Source organism: Vipera berus (genome assembly GCF_964194415.1).
Source record: "Vipera berus genome assembly, chromosome: 3".
Taxonomy (NCBI): Eukaryota; Metazoa; Chordata; class Lepidosauria; order Squamata; family Viperidae; genus Vipera; species Vipera berus.
Genome location: NC_138204.1, coordinates 53,503,847 through 53,524,063, shown reverse-complemented (window position 1 = coordinate 53,524,063; position 20,217 = coordinate 53,503,847). Strand labels below are relative to the sequence as shown.

The 20,217-nt window shown below is 39.4% G+C and overlaps 1 protein-coding gene across 1 annotated transcript; it reads left to right on the top strand.

Annotated features, from left to right (window-relative positions):
• Positions 1-2,716: 2,716 nt before the first annotated feature.
• Positions 2,717-16,460, top strand: PSMA5 (proteasome 20S subunit alpha 5). Its single transcript, XM_081325652.1, has 9 exons — positions 2,717-2,900; positions 4,583-4,649; positions 8,360-8,486; positions 9,145-9,212; positions 10,232-10,339; positions 10,439-10,497; positions 12,959-13,061; positions 13,795-13,881; positions 16,190-16,460. The coding sequence occupies exons 1-9, from the start codon at positions 2,872-2,874 to the stop codon at positions 16,265-16,267; spliced, it is 726 nt and encodes a 241-aa protein (XP_081181778.1). The 5' UTR covers positions 2,717-2,871; the 3' UTR covers positions 16,268-16,460.
• The last annotated feature ends 3,757 nt before the right edge of the window (positions 16,461-20,217 follow it).

Sequence of the window (20,217 nt, the reverse complement as noted above, 5' to 3'; positions counted from 1 at the left end):
CTTTTTACACTACAGTCACATTGTGTCATACACAGAATTGAACAAAAGAACTTGATCGTGTTATTTTCTTTTTATGAACCGCTTGTTATTCTCATCAGTTCTTCTGCTTCTCCCCCTCCATTAAAGAAGGAAAGGCACAATAGTTTCACATTCTTTGCAAAAGGTAATGCTAGGAATAGTTCTCTGTAAAAATCCTCAAACAGGTGCAGTTCCTATTTGTATAGTATTGGTGAGATCCCTGGAATAATCCCTTTTAAGACCACCTGGGCCAATGATTCTCTTTCTGCCACCCTATCTTATAGAATTGTTATAGGGGAAAAACAAGAAAATGCACTCTGGGCTTCTGAGTGAATAACAGTCTATAAATGTAATTAATACACATTCACAGAAATATAGATATATGGATTCTGCAAAAAGCTCTACCTAGACAACTGAATCAAAGTATCTAGAATTTCAAGTGACACCTCTCCAATTTAAGCCTTGGACATTTTCAGCTTGTCTTTTTAAGCAAGCAGTAGTGAATATTTTACCATGTCATTTTCTGACCCATGCAATGCACTACTGTGAAAAGTAGGGCCCTTATTAATGAGGCCTTAATATTGTGCACAATAACCTAGCATCAGGGGTCAGTAGTTTTCTGCTGCTGAGGTCTATTTTGTATTAGTATTCTTGGCAGCCAAGCACAGCTGTCAGCAAAGCCATGATGTAATGCCATAGAAGGCAGAGAGTGGAGGTTTTAGTCAATTTCCTGCCATATGGAGAGATTTGTGGGACTTATGCTTTCACTGATGAATTAAGCTTATGAAAACACCTTTTTCTCCCTGCTTCCTGCTGATTTTTGCACCCATGGTCAACAAGCAGGGTGGCTCATTTCTGCCCACCAATGAAAGGGTTATACAAAGTTTAGCCCAAAGCTTTTATTTGGCTTCCACATTGCTTCTCAGCCATCATGAGTTTTTAGTAGCTAAGGTAAAGTACACATCTTGGGTTTTTTGAATAAATGTGGGAAAGGGGAAAAACACCTTTTAAGCGAGATTTAAGAAAAATACCTTTGCTATAAAAATTTATAATTTCAATTTTGCTCCATCCAGTTCCATCTGCCTTGCTCATGAGTACCTCCCAACACATTCCATAATTCCACCTCTCCCACCTTATAGCTATTAATCTAAAAATAACAAACCCTGCATTACTCTACACAAATGTCTGAAACCTTCAATTAGAACTTTGTTTAGACAGTAGAGTATAGGAGTGATTATCAGGGACTACTTTGCTGTATACTTCAACATCAGCCCCTTTCCCTTTCCCTTTCTTTTTAAAAAAGCAGGAGATATTTTAAAGAGGGAGTTAATGATTTTCTTAGAAATAGGAGGACTGTTCATGGGATTTTGGAAGGTAAGTAGTGACATTCAAGAAAAGGCTTATCTTATAGGAAACAAGAGCTTCCCCACTGCATAGTCAGTTTGTAGGTTTTTGACAAGCACAAGTGGCCAAGGTTATGCAGCTGAAATATATGGAAACATACAAAATTTGATCAGTAATATTCTGGGGTGACATTTATTTTACTATTGCTTTTCTCATCAGGATGTCACCTTTGAGACTTGTTTTGGAGGTATTTTCTGCACAGGTCATCTTTATTAGAAATTTGTTTAGCAACTGTTTGCAGTTACGTTGGTCTGTAAAGCAAAGGAAAGATGAAATAAGATCAAAAGAGCATAGTTTTACTTAGCAACTGCTTCGTTTAATGGCCAAGTTGCCAGTCCCAACTGTGTTCATGAACAAGGATTACATATAGGTTTGTTTTTTTTGCTTTATAGCACCCTGGGTCCCTTCTTCAGTCAATTGCTTTGACACATCAGAACAACAAGTACTGCTTGTCTCATTAGCTTGGTTTAAGCCATCGTTTAACTGTCATTTAATAAATCACAAGGGTGCCTTCATATAACATGAATTGAAGCCACACAAACCACATTTTTGTTTGGAACGGATGAAACACAGTATTGTCCTTCAGCCACAATATATAGGGTGCAGTCCGGGGAGACAGTTCATTAATACTTTGAATATATTGGTCTCCCCCCCACCCAAATGCTGCGTATTTTCAGAGTCGTCCTGATAAGCGGATCTTACCTGAATACTGAATCTCAATACAGGATGAATGGGTAACTGTGATACGGGTGAGAGTACATCGTGTAGGACTGGTGTCTAAATATACTGCTAAGCTTGTAAGCCGCCCTGAGTCTTCGGAGAAGGGCGGGATATAAATGTAATAAAAATAAATAAAATAAATAAAATAAAATAAATTAAAAATGAGCTGGTCCACGTTTCACGCTTTAAGTATCGCTACCGCTTATCGACAATTTTAGGTAAAGATCGCCGCACTTTTTTGCCCCCGTTAAATATTTAACTGTTAAATTATTTATTTATTTACCAAAAATAACGCGTCATCACAGAAAGAGAGGCGAGGAAGGGGAAAATGCTACGATCAACTCTCGGAGAAAAAGAGCGAACTCATCGAATCCCCCCGCCCCCGCCGCGTCACTTAGTAGTTTTGTCCTCCAATCTTTAGAAGGGCGGGATCGCTATCCCACGTAGACCATGGCAACCGTTAGCCAATCCCGGCTTGGGACGAACCTTCCCCCGGGCCAATGGCACGGTGGCATTGTAAGCTCCCGCTTCGGAGCTCTATTGGCTGGTAGGCACGCGAGGCGTTACGCCGTCGAGTTTGACGCATGCGCGCTGTGGAGTGGCGGATGAAACCGGCTGCTCTGCTGACAGGGGCCATAGCCGTCTCCGGGCTAAAGTCGAGGCTCGAACGTGAAACCTCCGCGTCCGGCGCGCGCATCTCTCTTCCCTGGTGCTGCTGCAGCTGCCAGCATGTTCCTCACTCGCTCGGAGTACGACAGGTAAGCGCGGGCAGGCCAAGCGGAAGCGCGGCCTGGTTTGGCCGGGGCTGAGTCACTGCAGCGGCCTTCCTTTCCGACCGACTCGTCCAAAGGCTTCGGCAGGAGTTGAGGCGACCTCCCTCCGCCAGCTTGCCGGCCTCTGCTCAAGGATCTCTAGTGGTGGTTATGGGCGCCTTTTGCTTCTTTCTTCGGAAAGGAAGCACTTCGGTCGGACCTCGTGCCTAAATGTGCCTGGGAATGGAGAGCGGTTTGCCTGCGCGGAAAAAAAAAAAGCCCGTCTTTGCATTTGCCCGTCTACAGTTTGGAGCGCAAGCGCTCCTCCGACGAAGTTTCCCTGGAGAAGGCGTCCCCTTCTTGGGCTGTCCCGCAAAAGCTTTTCGCCGGCGGAAAAAGTAGCTTTACTTAAGTTGGAAGTGCAAAGTTTAAGCGCTATGGCGGTTAAAGAGAAAGTTTCCAATTACGGTGGTTCTGAATCAGGGGTCTTCAAACTTGGCCCTTTTATGACTTGTGGACTTCAACTCCCAGAATTCCTCAGCCAGCAAAGCTGGCTGAGGAATTCTGGGAATTGAAGTCCACAAGTCATAAAAGGGCCAAGTTTGAAGACCCCTGTTCTGAATACTTAATTTCAATTGGCTCATTCTTACGTTGGGGTGCTTGTTCATAGATTTTCGATTTGCCTTAACTGTGTCTGCTCGTTACTGGAGGAAAGAAAATAGCAGGGGTTGTGACATTTCTCAAGTTTATTAGTCAGAAATCGGACTGTTCCGATCTTTTTGAATACTTTTGCTACTGGTAATCCATTAAGGTATTCTTATTCGCAGCAGACTGGGCCTAATTGTGTTCTCAAATTACGGTGTATTCAAGGCCAGTACATTTCCTTAGTCATAATGGTGATCCTCAAACTTTTGCTTTCGGTTATGCTCATCAGTGATTGGACCAGCTCACTGAAATCAAGTATTGTTATACTTCATTGTTGAATAAACTACACAGTAGAAAAACTACACACAGATATATGTTTAGAATGATACTCTGTGCCAACCAATACACGGACAGCCAAATAAACTTCGCCAAGTACTTTTGACAATACATCTTGATATTTATCAAGAAGAAAAAAATTAATTTGGTGGTGACTTTTAATAAATCATTTCATACATTTAGTTTTTGCTCACATTTTGCAATATCTTCAAACGCTCAGCCCCTACTGTCACTGTTTTGTTTCAAGTCATGTGTTGACTTAACAAGCTTCTTAAAATTGGGATATCTTCACCTTCTTGAGAAAATAAGAAATTTCTGAGAAGTTTGGAGTTTAAAACTTACTAAACTGCTAAATAGAATGCTGCCTGTTTGGGAAAAGTGGGATTTCTCCTCCCCCCCCTCCCCAATATTGGTGGAATGTTTTTGCTATAAAATGTAAGATATTTAAGATATGAAGATTGAATAGCTGCTACTGTAGATAATACATACTTGTAGTTGCCAGGTCTGGAAGCTGTTGTATCTTTCATGAATTTATCCTGTTTCTGAAAACACCTTTGTTGGTTATGTGCAACAAGTCTAGTTCAGCTAGAAAAATACTTTGTCTTTCTGTCTTTACTTAAGTCAAACTTTATTGCATAAGTCTGATTCAAAATCTAAATTCTAGTAAATGCTCAATGTGACTCTTGATTCTTTCCTTTCTTTTGCAGAGGTGTGAACACTTTTTCACCAGAAGGAAGATTATTCCAAGTGGAATATGCCATTGAAGCTATCAAAGTACGTTTGAAACTATTGTGCAAAAACTGTTTCATAGAACTGGATGGACTGGAATGGGGGAATCTCAGAACAGTGAATGAAGATTGAGAATACAGTTTGAGAATAGAGTTTGAGCAATACTATCCAATTCTTCTGCACTTCCTTTGAAGTAATGCTGAGGTAGCTTTTGCGCAGTCATAATAATTGTCCTACTTTCCTTGGTTGAGACTGGCATTGTTGCGTGTCATATTCTTTAACTTACCCAGTTGCATCTAATGGAATCTCTGTGAAATGTTAGAATAATGTAAATAACTGGGATAATGTGATGGGTCCTGTTGAAAAATGCTCAGGAATCAGTTGTTTAACATTTTACACACAATATTTCAAATTCAGCTTCATAAGAATAAGCTACTTATATTTCTTCTTTACATCTAAACATGGTATGGTTACTGAAACAAAGAGAAAAATCACTTCCCAATTTGATTATATTGCTTGATTAGTAAGCAATTTAGTATGCCGCAACAGGAACATCAAGTTTTATTGCATTGAGAACCAGTCTGCTATAGTGAGTACAGTGTGGACTAGGATTACGGTGATATAGGTTCATGTTGTTACTAAACCATGGAGGTTCACTGTGTGACTTTGGGCCAAACTGCAGCCTAACTCATGGTTGTAAGGGGAAACATTAAGAGGGATTGCTTTATACATAACCTGAGCTTCATAATTCAGAAGAAACATTTAACAGATGGGATAATAATAGTAACTACTGGAGGCTTTAGAATTCCTGCAAGGGTTCTTATGGTTAGAGGAAATGTTGTCTTTTCAGCGTATTGCGTGTTAGTTTTCTTTGCATGCTTCTTGTTCTGTCATACCATCCCCATGATGACATGAAAAAAATGTGGGCGCTTGGCAATTGGCATGTATTTAGAACAGTTGCAGCATCCTGGGGCCATGTGATAACCATTTGTGACCATTCCATGTGCCTTCTGACAAGCAGAGAGTGGGGGAAGCCACATTTGCTTAATGTGTAATTTGCTTAATAACTGACAAAAAATCATAAAATCAGGTGTAGCTCATTTAACAAATGCCTTGCCTAGCAATGGAAATTCTGGTCCCGATTATGGTTGTAGTGTAGACTACAGTCACAATGGACTACCTGTGGGGTTATTATTTTTGGCATGGTGACAGTGCTATCATTTTGCACTGTATATAATTAAATTCAGCTTTCCTTATTCTGAACATAGCTGCACATGAATGATTAGTAGACAATCTTTAAGCATTCCTATTAGACTTTCCCAGATGGGCCAAATGTAGCAGATTTAAGAGTGGGGATGTCTTAGAACCACTTGAAAAATGCCTACGGATTAGCAGGAAAGTTGTCATGTCCTGGTCTACTTTTATTGCCCGAGAGCTTGGGTTGGAGTGCACCGTTTTTTTTGAATTGGCTAGTCTGTGTCAGAATTGTAGACCCCTATATATCTGTAAAGGTAAGGGACACGGTAGCTCAGTGGGTTAGGACACTGAGCTTGTCAATCAGATGGTCGGCAGTTTGGCAGATCGAATCCTGAGTGCTGCATAACAGAGTGAGCGCCTGTTACTCGTCCCAGCTTCTGCCAACCTAGCAGTTCGAAAGCACGTAAAAATGCAAGTAGAAAAATAGGGACCACTACAGTGGGAAGGTAACAGCGTTCCGTGCGCCTTTGGCATCTAGTCATGCCAGCCACATGACCACGGAGACATCCTCGGACAAGCGCTGGCTCTTCGGCTTTGAAACGGAGATGAGCACCAGCCCCTAGAGTTGGAAACGACTAGCACGCATGTGCGCGGGAACCTTTACCTTTACCTTATATATCTGTAAAAAAAAGAGGGGGAGGGGGAAGCAAATATTCTACTGTTTGTATGCAGCTTAGTATACTAAGTATTGACTCATCAGTGCCTACTATGATAGCTAGGTAGTTTTTCGTTAGAGCTACCAATGAAGAAGAAGGACCAAAGACCCCTTGTTAGAGCTGCGTGTCTCTCTGAAAGATTGATGACAAACTTGATTGACTATAGACTATTCATAGTTGGTGTTATGAGCATCTTATCTGTTGTTTCAAAGTCATAATGATTTGAACAATGCATGTTATTAATATTTAAAAATACACTTATTTTAAAATAGTTTGTATCTGTGCTATAGGGCCTTTTTCAGAGCCAAGCCAGGTCCTTATTGTTTTGAAGATAATTGAGTTTAACATCAAAAAACAACAGTTGCAAATATCTGAAGCAAATTACACTGCTATGAGAAGATGCATGATATATTTTATACAAAATGATCTTGGGGATTTCTTGCATGGGATGAACTTAATCATATAAGGGCTTGACAGGACTTATTGTATGTATTAAAAAAGAATTGATTATCAGATCATGGAATGGGACAACTTGGTGCGACCAGTTCAGTGTGGCCGCTCACCAACAAGTCACTGTAAGACAACTCCACACAGCCAACTTGCCGCAGGGACAATTCTCTGCAGACGGCTGGAGGGAGAGCTGGGTGGCTGGGCGAGTGAGCAGGTGTGCAGAGTGGCAGCAGCGGCCAGGGGTGTCCCATTTTTACACACCCTGCTGCTGCCGGCACTGCTGCCACCGCCAAGCCCCAAGCTGAAGAGACCTGGAAAAGTGGCAGCAGTGGGTGGGGGCAGGCAATAGGGAGGGATTGGTGGGGGGGCATCCCATTTTCACATCTGCTGTCGCTGCTGCAAGGTCCTGGAGCTCAGGGTGGTGGGGTGGGTGAAAATAGGACATGCCCAGCTGCCTCCCACCCAGAAAAACAGCCTGAACTCTATCATCATTGATGAATGGGTCAACTTCTGAACCGCCAGAGCTCAACATAGTAGCAGCGGCAGCAGGGTGTGTGAAAATGGGATGTACTAGCCTCCGAGACCACTCTGTACTCTTCCCCGCTCACTTACTTGCCTGCGTGTCCGGCTCTCCCTCCAGTGGGAAGCCACTGCTCTGCCCACCTGTCTGCCTGCCCACCCAGCTCTCCCTCCAGCCAGCTGTGGCAAATTGTCCCTGCGGCGAGTTGGCTGTGTAAAGTCCTGTGGCAACTTGGCAGTGATTTGGCTGAGGTGACTTGGTGAGCTGGCTGTGCCACGTTGTCATAGACCCACCAGAACTATAGGTACAGTTAGTACAGTTTGTCCAATGTCACATATTGACTTAGGATGAGAGACTAGTAACAGTGAGTGAATGGTAAAAAGTTTTTCTCCCTGATCCATGATAATCAAAGACGGTCCAGTTATTAGCATACCTGCAGTTTGAGGACAAAACATTGACCATTGATTTAAATGTTTCTTCTCCAAAGCTGCCCTTTCTCCTTATTTTATATAAACATAATGTTGGGGGAGTTGTTTGAGAGGGTTTTGCCATTATTTGCCATGATGTATCTATTATTGCACAAAACGTCCCTATAGAAACAGTTTAAGAACTTCTGTGAAGGTCTAGAATCAAAATACAGCAAGTTAAGACTTGACACACCTGCGTAAATGAAAATATGCTCTAAATTTGCCTCTCCTCTTTGCATTCTGGGTTTTGGTTGCATCTAGCATACATCCTATTTGTTTAATACTCTTCTGAAATTCTGCATCTGACTATCATAGACTGTATGTACCGAGTATTTCTTGGATTATATAAAGCAAATCCAGAGTTTTTAAAAAGTGTTTAAAATGATTTGTTATTATTTTTGTTAGCTTGGTTCCACAGCAATTGGAATCCAGACATCAGAAGGAGTTTGCCTGGCTGTGGAGAAGAGGATTACATCCCCACTTATGGAGCCAAGCAGTATTGAGAAAATTGTAGAAATTGATTCTCACATAGGTAAGAATGAAAGTTAATTCTTAAGAAAATTCTGCAGTGTAATTGCAATATGGATATGATTAAATGTCTTTGGTGGTCTTCTAATTCCTATAATATGAGCTTATATGTAGACTTCCTTTGGTGTGAAATTAATATTTACTAGTAATGATTGGGTTTCTGGGCTTGAAATCAGCACAATATAGAATCAAATGTAGAAATCAGAAGCAACTTGCTTCTATATGACCTCTCTAATAAAAGTTTCTCTCCAAATATAGAAATTGGAGAGCTGGGAATTGCAGTGTGCGTTCTTGATCCCCAGCCAACTCCTCTGTTGGAAGCTCATTGATTGACCTCTAATGTTAGCTTGTCCTCTGTACTTGAGGCCATTTTTTAATATAATCACATCCACGCCTCTGATGAGAATTGGAGCTGGAGTTCATTTATATCTACCTTTCTCTGTGCTTAACATTAATGTTAACTATTTTAATATAGCCTTGAACAATGGTATTGTCTAACAAAGTTAATTTGACTTTCAACTTTTACAATTTTTAGGAGTATCAATATGCATGTGGATGATTAAAAATGCATTGTTTATTTGAATGTTCATCAGTCAATCATTGGTGTCTCATGAATCAGTGCTGAGGCTGGTACTTTTTAATTTCTATCTCCCTTTTTTCAGGTTGTGCAATGAGTGGCTTGATAGCTGATGCAAAGACATTAATTGACAAAGCAAGAGTTGAGACACAGGTAAAACTCAAATACTGATCTTTGTGCATCTTGCTTTTCTCCCACATTTTTTTTTAGAAAATTTGTTATTCACTCAGATTTAAAACAAATATGGCAGCAGAACTGCAGAAAACAAATTAAATTTCATGTGAAAAGAATATGTAGAATTCAAGATGAATATGAGAAGGTGAAAATAAGATTCCATTACTGTACATCCCTCATTTTTTTGGCACTAGTTATTTACAATTACACAAATATTAGAAGAACCCGTGATGTCAGAATATGCTCTACTATCATGGCTTTAAGATGGCTCTCTCTGAACTGAGTTTGACAACATTTTAATAGTCTTATTTCTCTTTTAAAATTCTGTATCCAATAAAGAAAAAGAATATGTAAAACTTAGGGAATAGGTACTTTTAGGGCACAGGTAAAACTGTTTTCCAAATAATCTTTAATTTCATAATTTCAGGACTCTGCTTGCTATGGATGTGTGGTTAAATTGAAATTGTGTTTCAGTGAATGATTTCCATAATCTTTGCAAGTTACATCCTTGGATCAAGGAGCTCTTTCAAATCACACTTAACAGTACATAAATCATTTTTCTGTGAGTGGTTTCTGCACAGATGGCAAAATATTTAAGCTACTCAACTATGGAATATTGATTCTGTGATTGTGGTTGTGAGATTAGCTTCCTTTCATGTAATAAGCTACAGTCTGCAAAGAAACTGCTTATGGTAGAATGCTTCCCATGTGGTTGGAAGCATTTAAAAGAACTTTTAAGCTTGAATTGAAAATATAGACAGTATTATTCATAGCACATATCTATTCTAAAGGGAGCAACAAATTAGCCATGAATCATAACATCTTGCCCCTTATTATGCGTTCATTGTACCACATTGCAGTTGGTTTGGATGGTAGGTAATCTTTTGTGCATTTCTTCCTATGGTTGTAATTTTGGCTTAAGTTTGGATGCAGATTATGTACTGAAGAAGTGTATCTTTTATGAAAAGAGACATAGATGTCTCTTTTTATCATCTCAGAATCACTGGTTTACATACAATGAAACCATGACTGTGGAAAGTGTGACACAAGCTGTGTCCAACCTGGCGTTACAGTTTGGAGAAGAAGATGCTGATCCAGGTGCAATGGTATGTATGTCAATTATTAGTTAAATGCCCATTGTTGACAATTGCATTCTTCAGTTAGTGGGTCATTAAATGCCTGATCCTTCTATGATTTCATTTTAGTCGAGGCCATTTGGTGTGGCGTTACTCTTTGGAGGAGTCGATGAAAAAGGACCTCAATTGTAAGTTGGGTTTTGTTTCTTCACTCTCATTATTTATGTGTTTAAATCCAGACTACTTATCACTGCTGAGTTAGAAGACAGAGTGCCATAGAGTTCTACATAATCAACTTAGAAATCAAGGAGAATGTCAGTAGATGAAGACTGGATTGGGTGGTGCAAATTAACTTTTACAATCTTATAGGACAGGGGTCTTCAAACTTGGCCCTTTTATGACTTGTGGACTTCAACTCCCTTGGCTGGCTGAGGAATTCTGGGAGTTGAAGTCCACAAGTCATAAAAGGGCCAAGTTTGAAGACCCCTGTTATAGGAGCTTCCAAACTCTCTTGTGCTAGTATCTGTCACCATTATTAAAGATACAAAGATACTGCCAAAAAAGCAAAGGTGTATACATTTTCATAGTGAAAGCTATATTAATAATAATAATCCAAAGATTTTCCAGTGTTTGCAAGGACACCGGTGTAAAAATATGATAAATTTGATTTTGGCATGAGAGCACAAACTCCTTGTATCTATCAATAAGGTTGAAGAACAAGAAATTCAATGATTCTTCTATAGATACATGCCCAAAAAGCAGTTTGAATGGCACTTTGTACAGAATATGACTTCTATATAAGTACAAAGCCTCTGATAATGCAAAATTCAGTGAAAATAAAGAGAAGGAGTAAGTTTCCTTTCTTGTTTCAGAAGAACTGGCAGACTCCAAGGTAATCTAATATCTGTAATCTTCTGTGGCATTCCTTAGGTGGTGTTTGAGGGAGTCCTTGTAACTAGAAGCACTTCAAAGTTCCAAGCACATTTTAAAGGAGAACGGTGTCCTAAGTTTCATAGTGGAAGCAGCTCAGCTAAGAGTGCAAGAAAGGCTTGAGAATGAGGAAGGGAAAGCTATTAACCATCTCCAAAAGGAAAAATAATCCAAAATTGTAAAATAACATTAAACTTTTATGTCTGTATTTTTTTTAAAATAATTTGTCATTAACCAGCACAGTTTACTTTATACAAACATAATACATTTGATAGCACACTATCTAAATGCATTTAGATTGCATTTTAATAAACTCAGATTTCTTTCATCTTTAGGCTGTCTTTTTTCATCTCTTATCTTCAATTATTTTCTTCAGTAATTGAACACAGTTTCATGATAAGAGGAAATGATAGTTGACACCAACTGTTCAATAACAAAATGTTCTTTGTTAAAACAAGCAAATGAGAAATGGTACTTATTACACCATAAAGATGTATTTTAAAGAACATGAACTGTTATGGTTTGTAAAATATTTTATCAGTTGCTGAAATTTATTAAATGGCTGCAAGAAAATAAGGTAATTTATTTCAACTCTGAACCATTCCTAAAGATTTTTTTTCTACCATCAATGTATTTCTATAAGAACTCAGCTATGCCTATAGAGATTTTGGTTCACACAGTTATATTACTGCCTTCCATGCCATCATATTTATTAATTTAGTTTAAAGTGCTTGTGGACCAATCATTGAGCTGCTAGATAAAATCCAGCAACCTGTTTTTCAAAAGATAGCTTTGATAAAATCATTAATATGGTTTGTAGAATTATAGGTGTACAAGTAATTGCATGAGCTCTAGGAACTTAAATCCTAAAGAAAGCTTCAAAAATCTGGAAAGTGCAAAAAATAGCGAGATTAAATTCATAGGAGTCTTTTAGAAGAAAGGAAGGGCAGTGATAGTTGCTTATTCACACTATAAGCTTGGCCAAAGGAGGAAAATTGACTATAGAAAGTGTAAAAGTAATTTCTGCAGGACAATCTTGGTTATTTTAATAAGTGAAAGGAAAAATCTAATTTCGGTCTTACGTTTTTTAGACAACAGATGAATAGAAATTGATATGATTTGATTGTGTGTGTGAGAGAAAAAGGGAGAGAGGGAGAAAGCTAGAATGAGAGAGAAGGAAAATTTAATACAGGTGATATTTTTGTGGCTATTAAAAGAACAGGAAACATCCTAAACATTTGCATCCAAGGTGTCCTTTTTTTCTTTTGTATTGAAGCATTTCTTCTCATCTGGCTGAGTATATGATGCCTTCTTGGCAGATTCTCATTTAAAAAGAAAGCCAAGGCAGATGAATCTAATTCACCGTGCTATATTTTCTGCCTCTAAGCCAGACATGTCAAACTCGCGATGTTACGCAACGTATTGGAGCTTTTTCCCCATTGCTGGCAATGGGGTGGGCGTGGTTTCCTCGTGATGCACTCGACCCGTGGGCCGGTAGTTTGACACCCCTGCTCTAAGCCATGTAGTAGAACTGTGGCTATCCCTACTAGTTTCCCAAATTTGTTGGATGTAACCATTTGATTATGATATGCAGATGTGTATCTACACAATCTGTTTCAAGTCAAATACAACTCATAGAGTAAAACTTCAGACTTTATCAATGATCTTCATAGCTCTTGATGGTTTATGCATTTTCCTATCTTTTATTTATGCATGTAGATTTCATATGGATCCTTCTGGGACTTTTGTACAGTGTGATGCAAGAGCAATTGGATCAGCTTCAGAAGGTGCACAAAGCTCACTGCAAGAGATTTATCATAAGGTGAAAGTCCATTTTATTTGGCCTTGCTCCTTGATGTAAGCAGAGAGAGAAAGAAAACTAAGTGTGACTTGTAGCAGTATCCACAAGATCCTGTGTTTGGTTTTAAAAAGAGTTGTAACTTTAATACAGTGTTCTAGAATCACCTGAGTTATCTTTATGCTTGTCATCAATATACTTTGAGCAATTTGAAAAGTGTCATTACCTATGGCATTTTGAATATTTTTTCAACATATTTATAGGCTCCTGGTATCTAAACTGGTTTTGGATCTGAGAAGTTCACAGGAGTAGAACCTTTTATAGAAATATCATGAAAAGAAATTTTGAGATATTTTAAATCTGCTTTCTTGACTAACAAGTCAAATTAGTAATTTAATCTCATGCCTAAACAAGAGTTTGTATCGTCTTTAGATAAATATAGCATGTTAGTTATGATATGAATGATTGAAACCTGACGTTCTCAATCATAAAAATATTGTTGCAATGGTGAACTGCATCCAATTGTTGAGAGAGATTTCTATGAATACTTTTCCATCAAAGAATTGAGATTTATGTAAATTCAGTTTAGGCTAGCATATGGAGTAAGAGCACTGTCCAGTCAGTTTTATATATATCATTTTGTATAATGACTTACTTTAGCATTTGTATAATTTAAGAAAAATATCCAGTCAGTGTGATAACTACAGCAACCTGGTGCCTATCATATCAGCCTTAAATATCATGATTTCTCTCACAGTCAATGACATTGAAAGAGGCAATTAAGTCGTCCCTTATAATTCTAAAACAAGTTATGGAAGAGAAGCTGAATGCAACTAACATTGAGGTATGTTAATCCATTTATTAAAGGTTTTCCTACTATGTCCACGTTAAAGGAATTTCATCACAGGTATTGAAGTAACTTAGATTTGCTATGGAAAGTATATTATGTCCCAATTATTTTTAGGTAGGATTTTAGGATCCTAAAAGTTGCATATTTGGCTCTGCTGCTTCAGTGTTGATATTCCTGAGATTAGATTGTTGATACCTTTGCAATGAAATAGTGACCCATATACTTAACTTCTTAACATCTGCATGGCAATGGAAAGGTACTGTACTACTGTAGTAGCAAAAATTAATGTGATGTGAATAAACAAGAGTACTTAAAATCTTAAAAACTAATACTGGTGACTCAAGTTCCATCTAATTCAGGAGTGTCAAACTGGTGGCCTGCAGGCTGGATGCATCACATGCTGGCCATGCCCACCCTGGCTCTGTAAAGGCAAAAAACATTGCGATACATCACGTGACACAATCAGGTTTGACACCCATGATCTAATTCAATGTTCTGTTATAGCGGTCCCTAACCTTTGGGGCACCAGGGACCGGTTCCGTGGGGAGAGGTTTTTCTGCAGACTGGAAAAGGCATGGTTTTATGTGTTGCCTGCATTTCACATATGGAGCTTCGCTTGTTTGTGTGGCCTGTTTTTTAGCATGCCGCAGACCGGTGCAGGTCCACGGACCTGGCGTTGGGGACCCCTGTTCTACTAACTGGACAATTAGACAGGAATGTGGATAGTACCTAACTGAAAAACAGAAAACCTTCTGTTCCCCAACAGCTGGAATTGAGAGATGTACTGCTTTGATATCCGAAATGCCATGTAATTGTTTTTGATGAATTAAGGTTGAGGATATCCAAACATGGCCAGGGTAAGGAACTCAGGAGCTAGAACATATTGAAGCCATGGAACAAGGCTGTGGAGTCTAGTGCCTTTAGGTGATCTTTAACAAAAAGCATATGAGATCTTATTCAAACATGGATAGTATATCAGTTGGAAATGCCAAGGCTGAAGGTTAAAGTGGGAGGTGAAAGAACCTTCCCAAAGAATATATTGGAAAAACCAATAAAGCTGCCAAGTAGCTTTATTGCAATGGTTTTTAGGAAATTGGATGTATGCAATGCTGAATGCAGCCACTGAGGGTAGCCTTAAGACCAGAGGTCTTCAAACTTGGCCCTTTTATGACCTGTGGACTTCAACTCCCAGAATTCCTCAGCCAGGCATGCTGGCTGAGGAATTCTGGGAGTTGAAGTCCACAAGTCACAAAAGGGCCAAGTTTGAAGACCCCTGCTTAAGACCAACAAAAATTAAGTGAATTGCATAAAGGTGTCAGGAAATCACTAAAGCGGAGGGAGTTAGAACTAAAATGCTGTGATTACACTGTACAACATAAGCTTAACATAGTGGTCTTCTCTCCAAAACAGAAATGTGTCTTTTGATATAACACAACAGATGGAATATTTGGACTATAGGAGATGTTTATTGGTGGATTCTTGATTGGCGCCTGAATCTTCTCAGTACTATACCTTCCTGCACCACCCCTTCTCCCCCCCCCCCCACTGATTATCTGTATTTTGGCTTGTTTCTTGCCATGATCTTTAAACATTAGATTACCAATGCATTTCTATCAACCTGCCTCCCCCCCAGTCCCTGGTCTTCTAGTACTTTTCCTCTCTTCCATTCCTCACCTTCCCTCAGTCACCATGCTGACATTGCTGCATGGTATTTTTGCAGAAGATAAATTAAAAAAAACCCACCACTGTGCTGACCCCTTCCCATCTTACCTCCCTCTTTTGCCTTTTCTTAGTCAGTGCTGTATTATAGTGTCAATGCCTGTTCCATACCAAGAGGGTCTCAGCAGTAAAGAAGAGTCTCCCAGTGCAATTTATTTCGCCAGCCTGGTGCTTCCCAGTGCCTTCCCTTCAGATCTCCGCTGGCCTTATCTCAGTTGCTGATAATTGCACTACCATTTCCAAGGAGACCCCTCAGCTCCCACTCTTATTCACCACTCAATTCTGCAATACTTTCCACAAAACAGTCCTGTCCTTATTCCATATACAGACCATATATCTGAAACATGCATATTTTGGTTTAGGTACAGACTGTCACAGATCAGCTTGAAGAACTAGAGCATGTTAGAAATGACTTTGTTTTTTTTAGAAATGTATTGGGGTGGAAAGATTTACAAGCCAAAAGTATTCAGACCGTGGAATAGTATAATCTGTTTCATGTGCAGTAATCAATCTCCTGTATGTCAAGGGCTGCTACTTTCTAATGTGAACAAATATTTATAACTTGCCTTTGCTGTCCTTGCAGCTTGCAACAGTGCAACCTGGGAAGAAGTTCCACATGTACACAAAAGAAGAACTTGAAGATGTCATCAAAGATATTTGATGAGAGGAGGAGCTTTCCAACTGCCTCATTCCCTGACCACAGCAAACTGAAACTTCAGTTTTTTTCCAGTGCCCGTAACTTTATTTCAGCAGCACGTATGCCTGCTCTTAAAGGCGCAAAGATTTTTTTACAGTTTCTGTACATAAAGATCTTCAACAAGAGGAAACTAGAATAAATCATTTTGTTATTCTTATGTCACTAATTCTTTAATAAAGTTCTGAGGTGGGAGGAATGCTTAAAATTAGTAGTGTTAGAGTAGGTGCATCTTCAAATGTTTCTTATACATCAAATTTGGCTTTCTCAGGGATGCATACAAGAGAGAGGAATAATTGCCTTGCTCTTCCATGCACAAACGTATTTTCAGTACTTTATTATTTAGCACAGATAGTCCTCGACTTACAACAGTTCATTTAGTGAGCGTTTGAAGTTACAATGTTATAATGGCACTAAAAAAGCGACGTAATGACTGTTTTTCACACAAACATTACAGCACCCCATGGCCATGTGATTAAAATTAGACACTTGGCAACTGACTCATGATGGTTACAGTGTCACCTTTTGTAACTTGACAAGCAAAATCAGTGGGGAAGAGCCAGATTCACTTAATAACTGTTACTAGTTTAACAATTGCAGTGATTCACGTAACAGCTGTGGCAACAAAGATTGTAAAATGGGGCGAAACTCAACAAAATGTCTCACTTAGCAACAGAACTTTTGGGCTAAATTATGGTGGTAAGCTGAGGACTACCTGTGTCTGTTGTTTGAATAGAATAAATGAACATCTTAAAGCTCCAACTAGCTGCAGATTTTATTCAGTTTTTAGGTACAAAATGCACTTTGATCCTAGTTGCAGGGACCACATTGCTGGTTGTGGAAGGCTGAATAGAAACATAGTCATTGGGATTAAAGCAGCAGTTGAGTAGAGCAATAAATCATAAAAGAGAAAGGAGATCCCTTTGGACAATATTTCAGGACTTTATAGTCTCTTACAAACTGAAAGGTTACCTCCCAAAATTCAGTACAGCTTCAACCACTGTACATACAGTTATAATTACTGTATATTACTTCCCTTATGTTGTCTAACTGCTGGTATCTGGTGTCTTTCTAATATTACCAGTAGGCTAAACTTTCTTCCTTTTCTGGATGGCATGATAGTAACCAAACTCCCAGACATGTGGCCTTCAAAAGTCATTCCTGGCGCTCCCATTTTTAGCCTTTTACCTAGCTCCCTCCTGTGGAACATGAGATAATTGGGCAGCATATTTAAGCAAATGAAGCAGTTCTGGTTACCTTCTTGATATGTAATGATTTATTCAATCAGTTATTTAAAACTCCAAAATAAAACCTAGAGGGAAAAAATGGATAAAAAGAAACAAGATTGAATTTCTTAACAATTTTTCTATAAATATACATATTTGTTAACCATGCCGAGGTGGATGTGTGGTATGGGGCGTGATGTTTTTGATGGCTTTGGGTATGTTAGAGGTAATGTATGGGCTGTTAGATGGGGTCTCGGAGTGATTGGCTTCCAGAAGCGACTTGGAGCAAAGTGCAGGCCAGCAGAAAAAAATGGGAGAGGAGGCAGCAGCATGAGCAGCAGCAGAGAAAAACTCCATTTGTATCTTCCCAGGCATTGGACAGAAGGGATAGTGTAGGCAGTGGATTTGTACTGTTTCCATTCAGCTCTGTACTTAAACTTTGAAGACACAGCAGGTGGCAAGCAACAGAATCTGGCAGCATTGCAGATCTGTTGTTCTTGACTCAAGTGATTGGCAGGGCAAGATGGAATCAAGGTGCAAGAGATCACATCCATTACAGAAGTAGTGGATACAGAGGAATAGCTCTGCTCTCATCCTCCTGGGATGGAGTGGATACAGGTCAACTCTGTGTAAAGAGGTTGCGCTGGCTCTGGTATTCAAGCAGCAGGAGTCCTTGATGTAATGAAGAACCTGGATGTCCAATGGATGACAACGAGAACAGGAATAAGTTGGTAATTTTACAGGAGAATCTTAGAAAAGTCCTGTGGTTGCATCCTGACTAACCATGTGTTGCATTGGCCATTTTGATGCCCTCACTTTTCTTCCTCAAACTACTGTACTGGACAAATTAGCCCTATAGTTGGTGGACCAGGGCAGATTTGAAATAGTTTATGTGGAGGGAGGTTACATTGTGGATGTTGCCATCATGAGAGGAGAGATCTGAATTGATTGGGGGTTGGTAGGAGGGTATTTTGCAAGGTGAGGCTGGATTTATTCACCCTCAAGTGAGAGACGCAGGAGAATATTGACTGCCAGTCCTCTTGCCGGCGTTAACTTCCCATCGTCCAGTGCGCTCCCACAGAGGGCCTCCTCAGGGTGCCGTCGGTCAGGGAATGTCGACTGGCGGCCCCCAGGGGGAGAGCATTCTCTGTGGGCGTGCCTGCCCTCTGGAATCAGCTCCCTGTTGAGCTCTGGATGGCTCCCGACCTTCGCTCTTTCTGCCGCGACCTGAAGACTTGGCTATTTGAACTTGCCGGCCTGGACTGGGACTGGGATTTTAGATTTTAAATTTTACATTTTAGAACGTGTTTTATTGTTTAGAGCTATTTGGTTTAATTTATTTTAATTTTTGTATATTATGTGTTGTATATAGTGTTTTAATTGCCCTGTACACCGCCCCGAGTCCTTCGGGAGAGGGGCGGTATATAAATCCAAATAAATAAATAAATAAATATATGCTGTCTTCCTCCTGGGTGAAAATTGGAGGGCAGGATGAGATTAGTGGACAGGAGTGATTGAACGGTGAAGATCAGAATGTTCCCTAGGGTTTAACCACTGAATGTTAAATAAAAGTGCCAGTATCTGGGCAAGGTTTATTTGCAATTAAGCTCTATGTATTAACGGATAAGTTCCTTTGGCTCTGAATGGGAGGTCAAAGCCTGTGTATGTGTGTGTGTGTAGGAACAGAACAACATTGACATTTTTGAATTTTGGTGTTGGAGAAGACACTTGTGGACAGCTAAGAAAACAAATGGATCATTGAACAAAAATCCCAAATTTTTCACTTGAGAAAAAAATGACCAGATTTAAATTATCCTACTTCATATATATTATGCAAATACTTAGTTCCTTTGAGAAGGCTGTAATCCTGGAAAGGGTAAAAGGAAAGAGAAGAAAACATTGACAGGCAGGGGCTAAGTAGATGAATTAAGTTACAGTAGCAATGGGTATGCTGTTGGAAGACCTAAAAGACAAGCATGGGCCAGGTCTTCCTGGAGAATTATCTATGTACTCAGAGTTGACATCCATTTGATGGCACATAATGAAATATGTGCAGGAATTATTTCTATTATTTCAGTTGGGAGGAACCTGCTATTAGTCACCCAAAGATTATATGGCTCTTATTTTGACACCTTATGCTATACCTGCCTTTAAAAAAAAAACGAGCCTCCCTTAATGGTAATTTTTTGTTTAGAAAAAAAACATGATTACATCTGTAGACTGCTTAAGCTCCTTCCAGGTGACTTTGTTTTTCATATATTTTGTGAACAAGATTTCTGGACGAATATCCTCACTTTGAATGCAAGGTGTAAGGCCAAGAAAGGTAAGAATGGAACATAGGTGCATACTATGAGGGCTATTTTTGTTGTTGTTAGATGGGCTAACTATTTGTACAAGTCAAGGAGAAAGTAGGAAAGTGTCGGGTTTCGTGTATTATTTATTTATTTATTTATTTATTTATTTATTTGGTTTATATACCGCCCTACTCCCAAAGGACTCAGGGCAAAATTTAAAAACAATACAATATAAAATTAAATTAAGTCTAGCCCCAAAAAATTAAAATCACAATTTAAAAACATTAAAACCCCTCAGTCCAGACCAGATAGCTCAAAGAGCCAGGTTTTTAGGTCCCGGCGAAATGAACGAAGGTCGGGGGCAGTCCGGAGTTCCGTTGGCAGTTGATTCCATAGG

What these genes read in the sequence shown, in the direction of transcription:
- PSMA5 (XM_081325652.1), top strand. Translation starts at nt 2,872, where the DNA reads ATGTTCCTCACTCGCTCGGAGTACGACAG. An exon ending in AGAAATTGATTCTCACATAG is followed by an intron (nt 8,487 to 9,144) that starts GTAAGAATGAAA and finishes CCCTTTTTTCAG; the next exon opens with GTTGTGCAATGAGTGGCTTG. An exon ending in GATGAAAAAGGACCTCAATT is followed by an intron (nt 10,498 to 12,958) that starts GTAAGTTGGGTT and finishes TTATGCATGTAG; the next exon opens with ATTTCATATGGATCCTTCTG.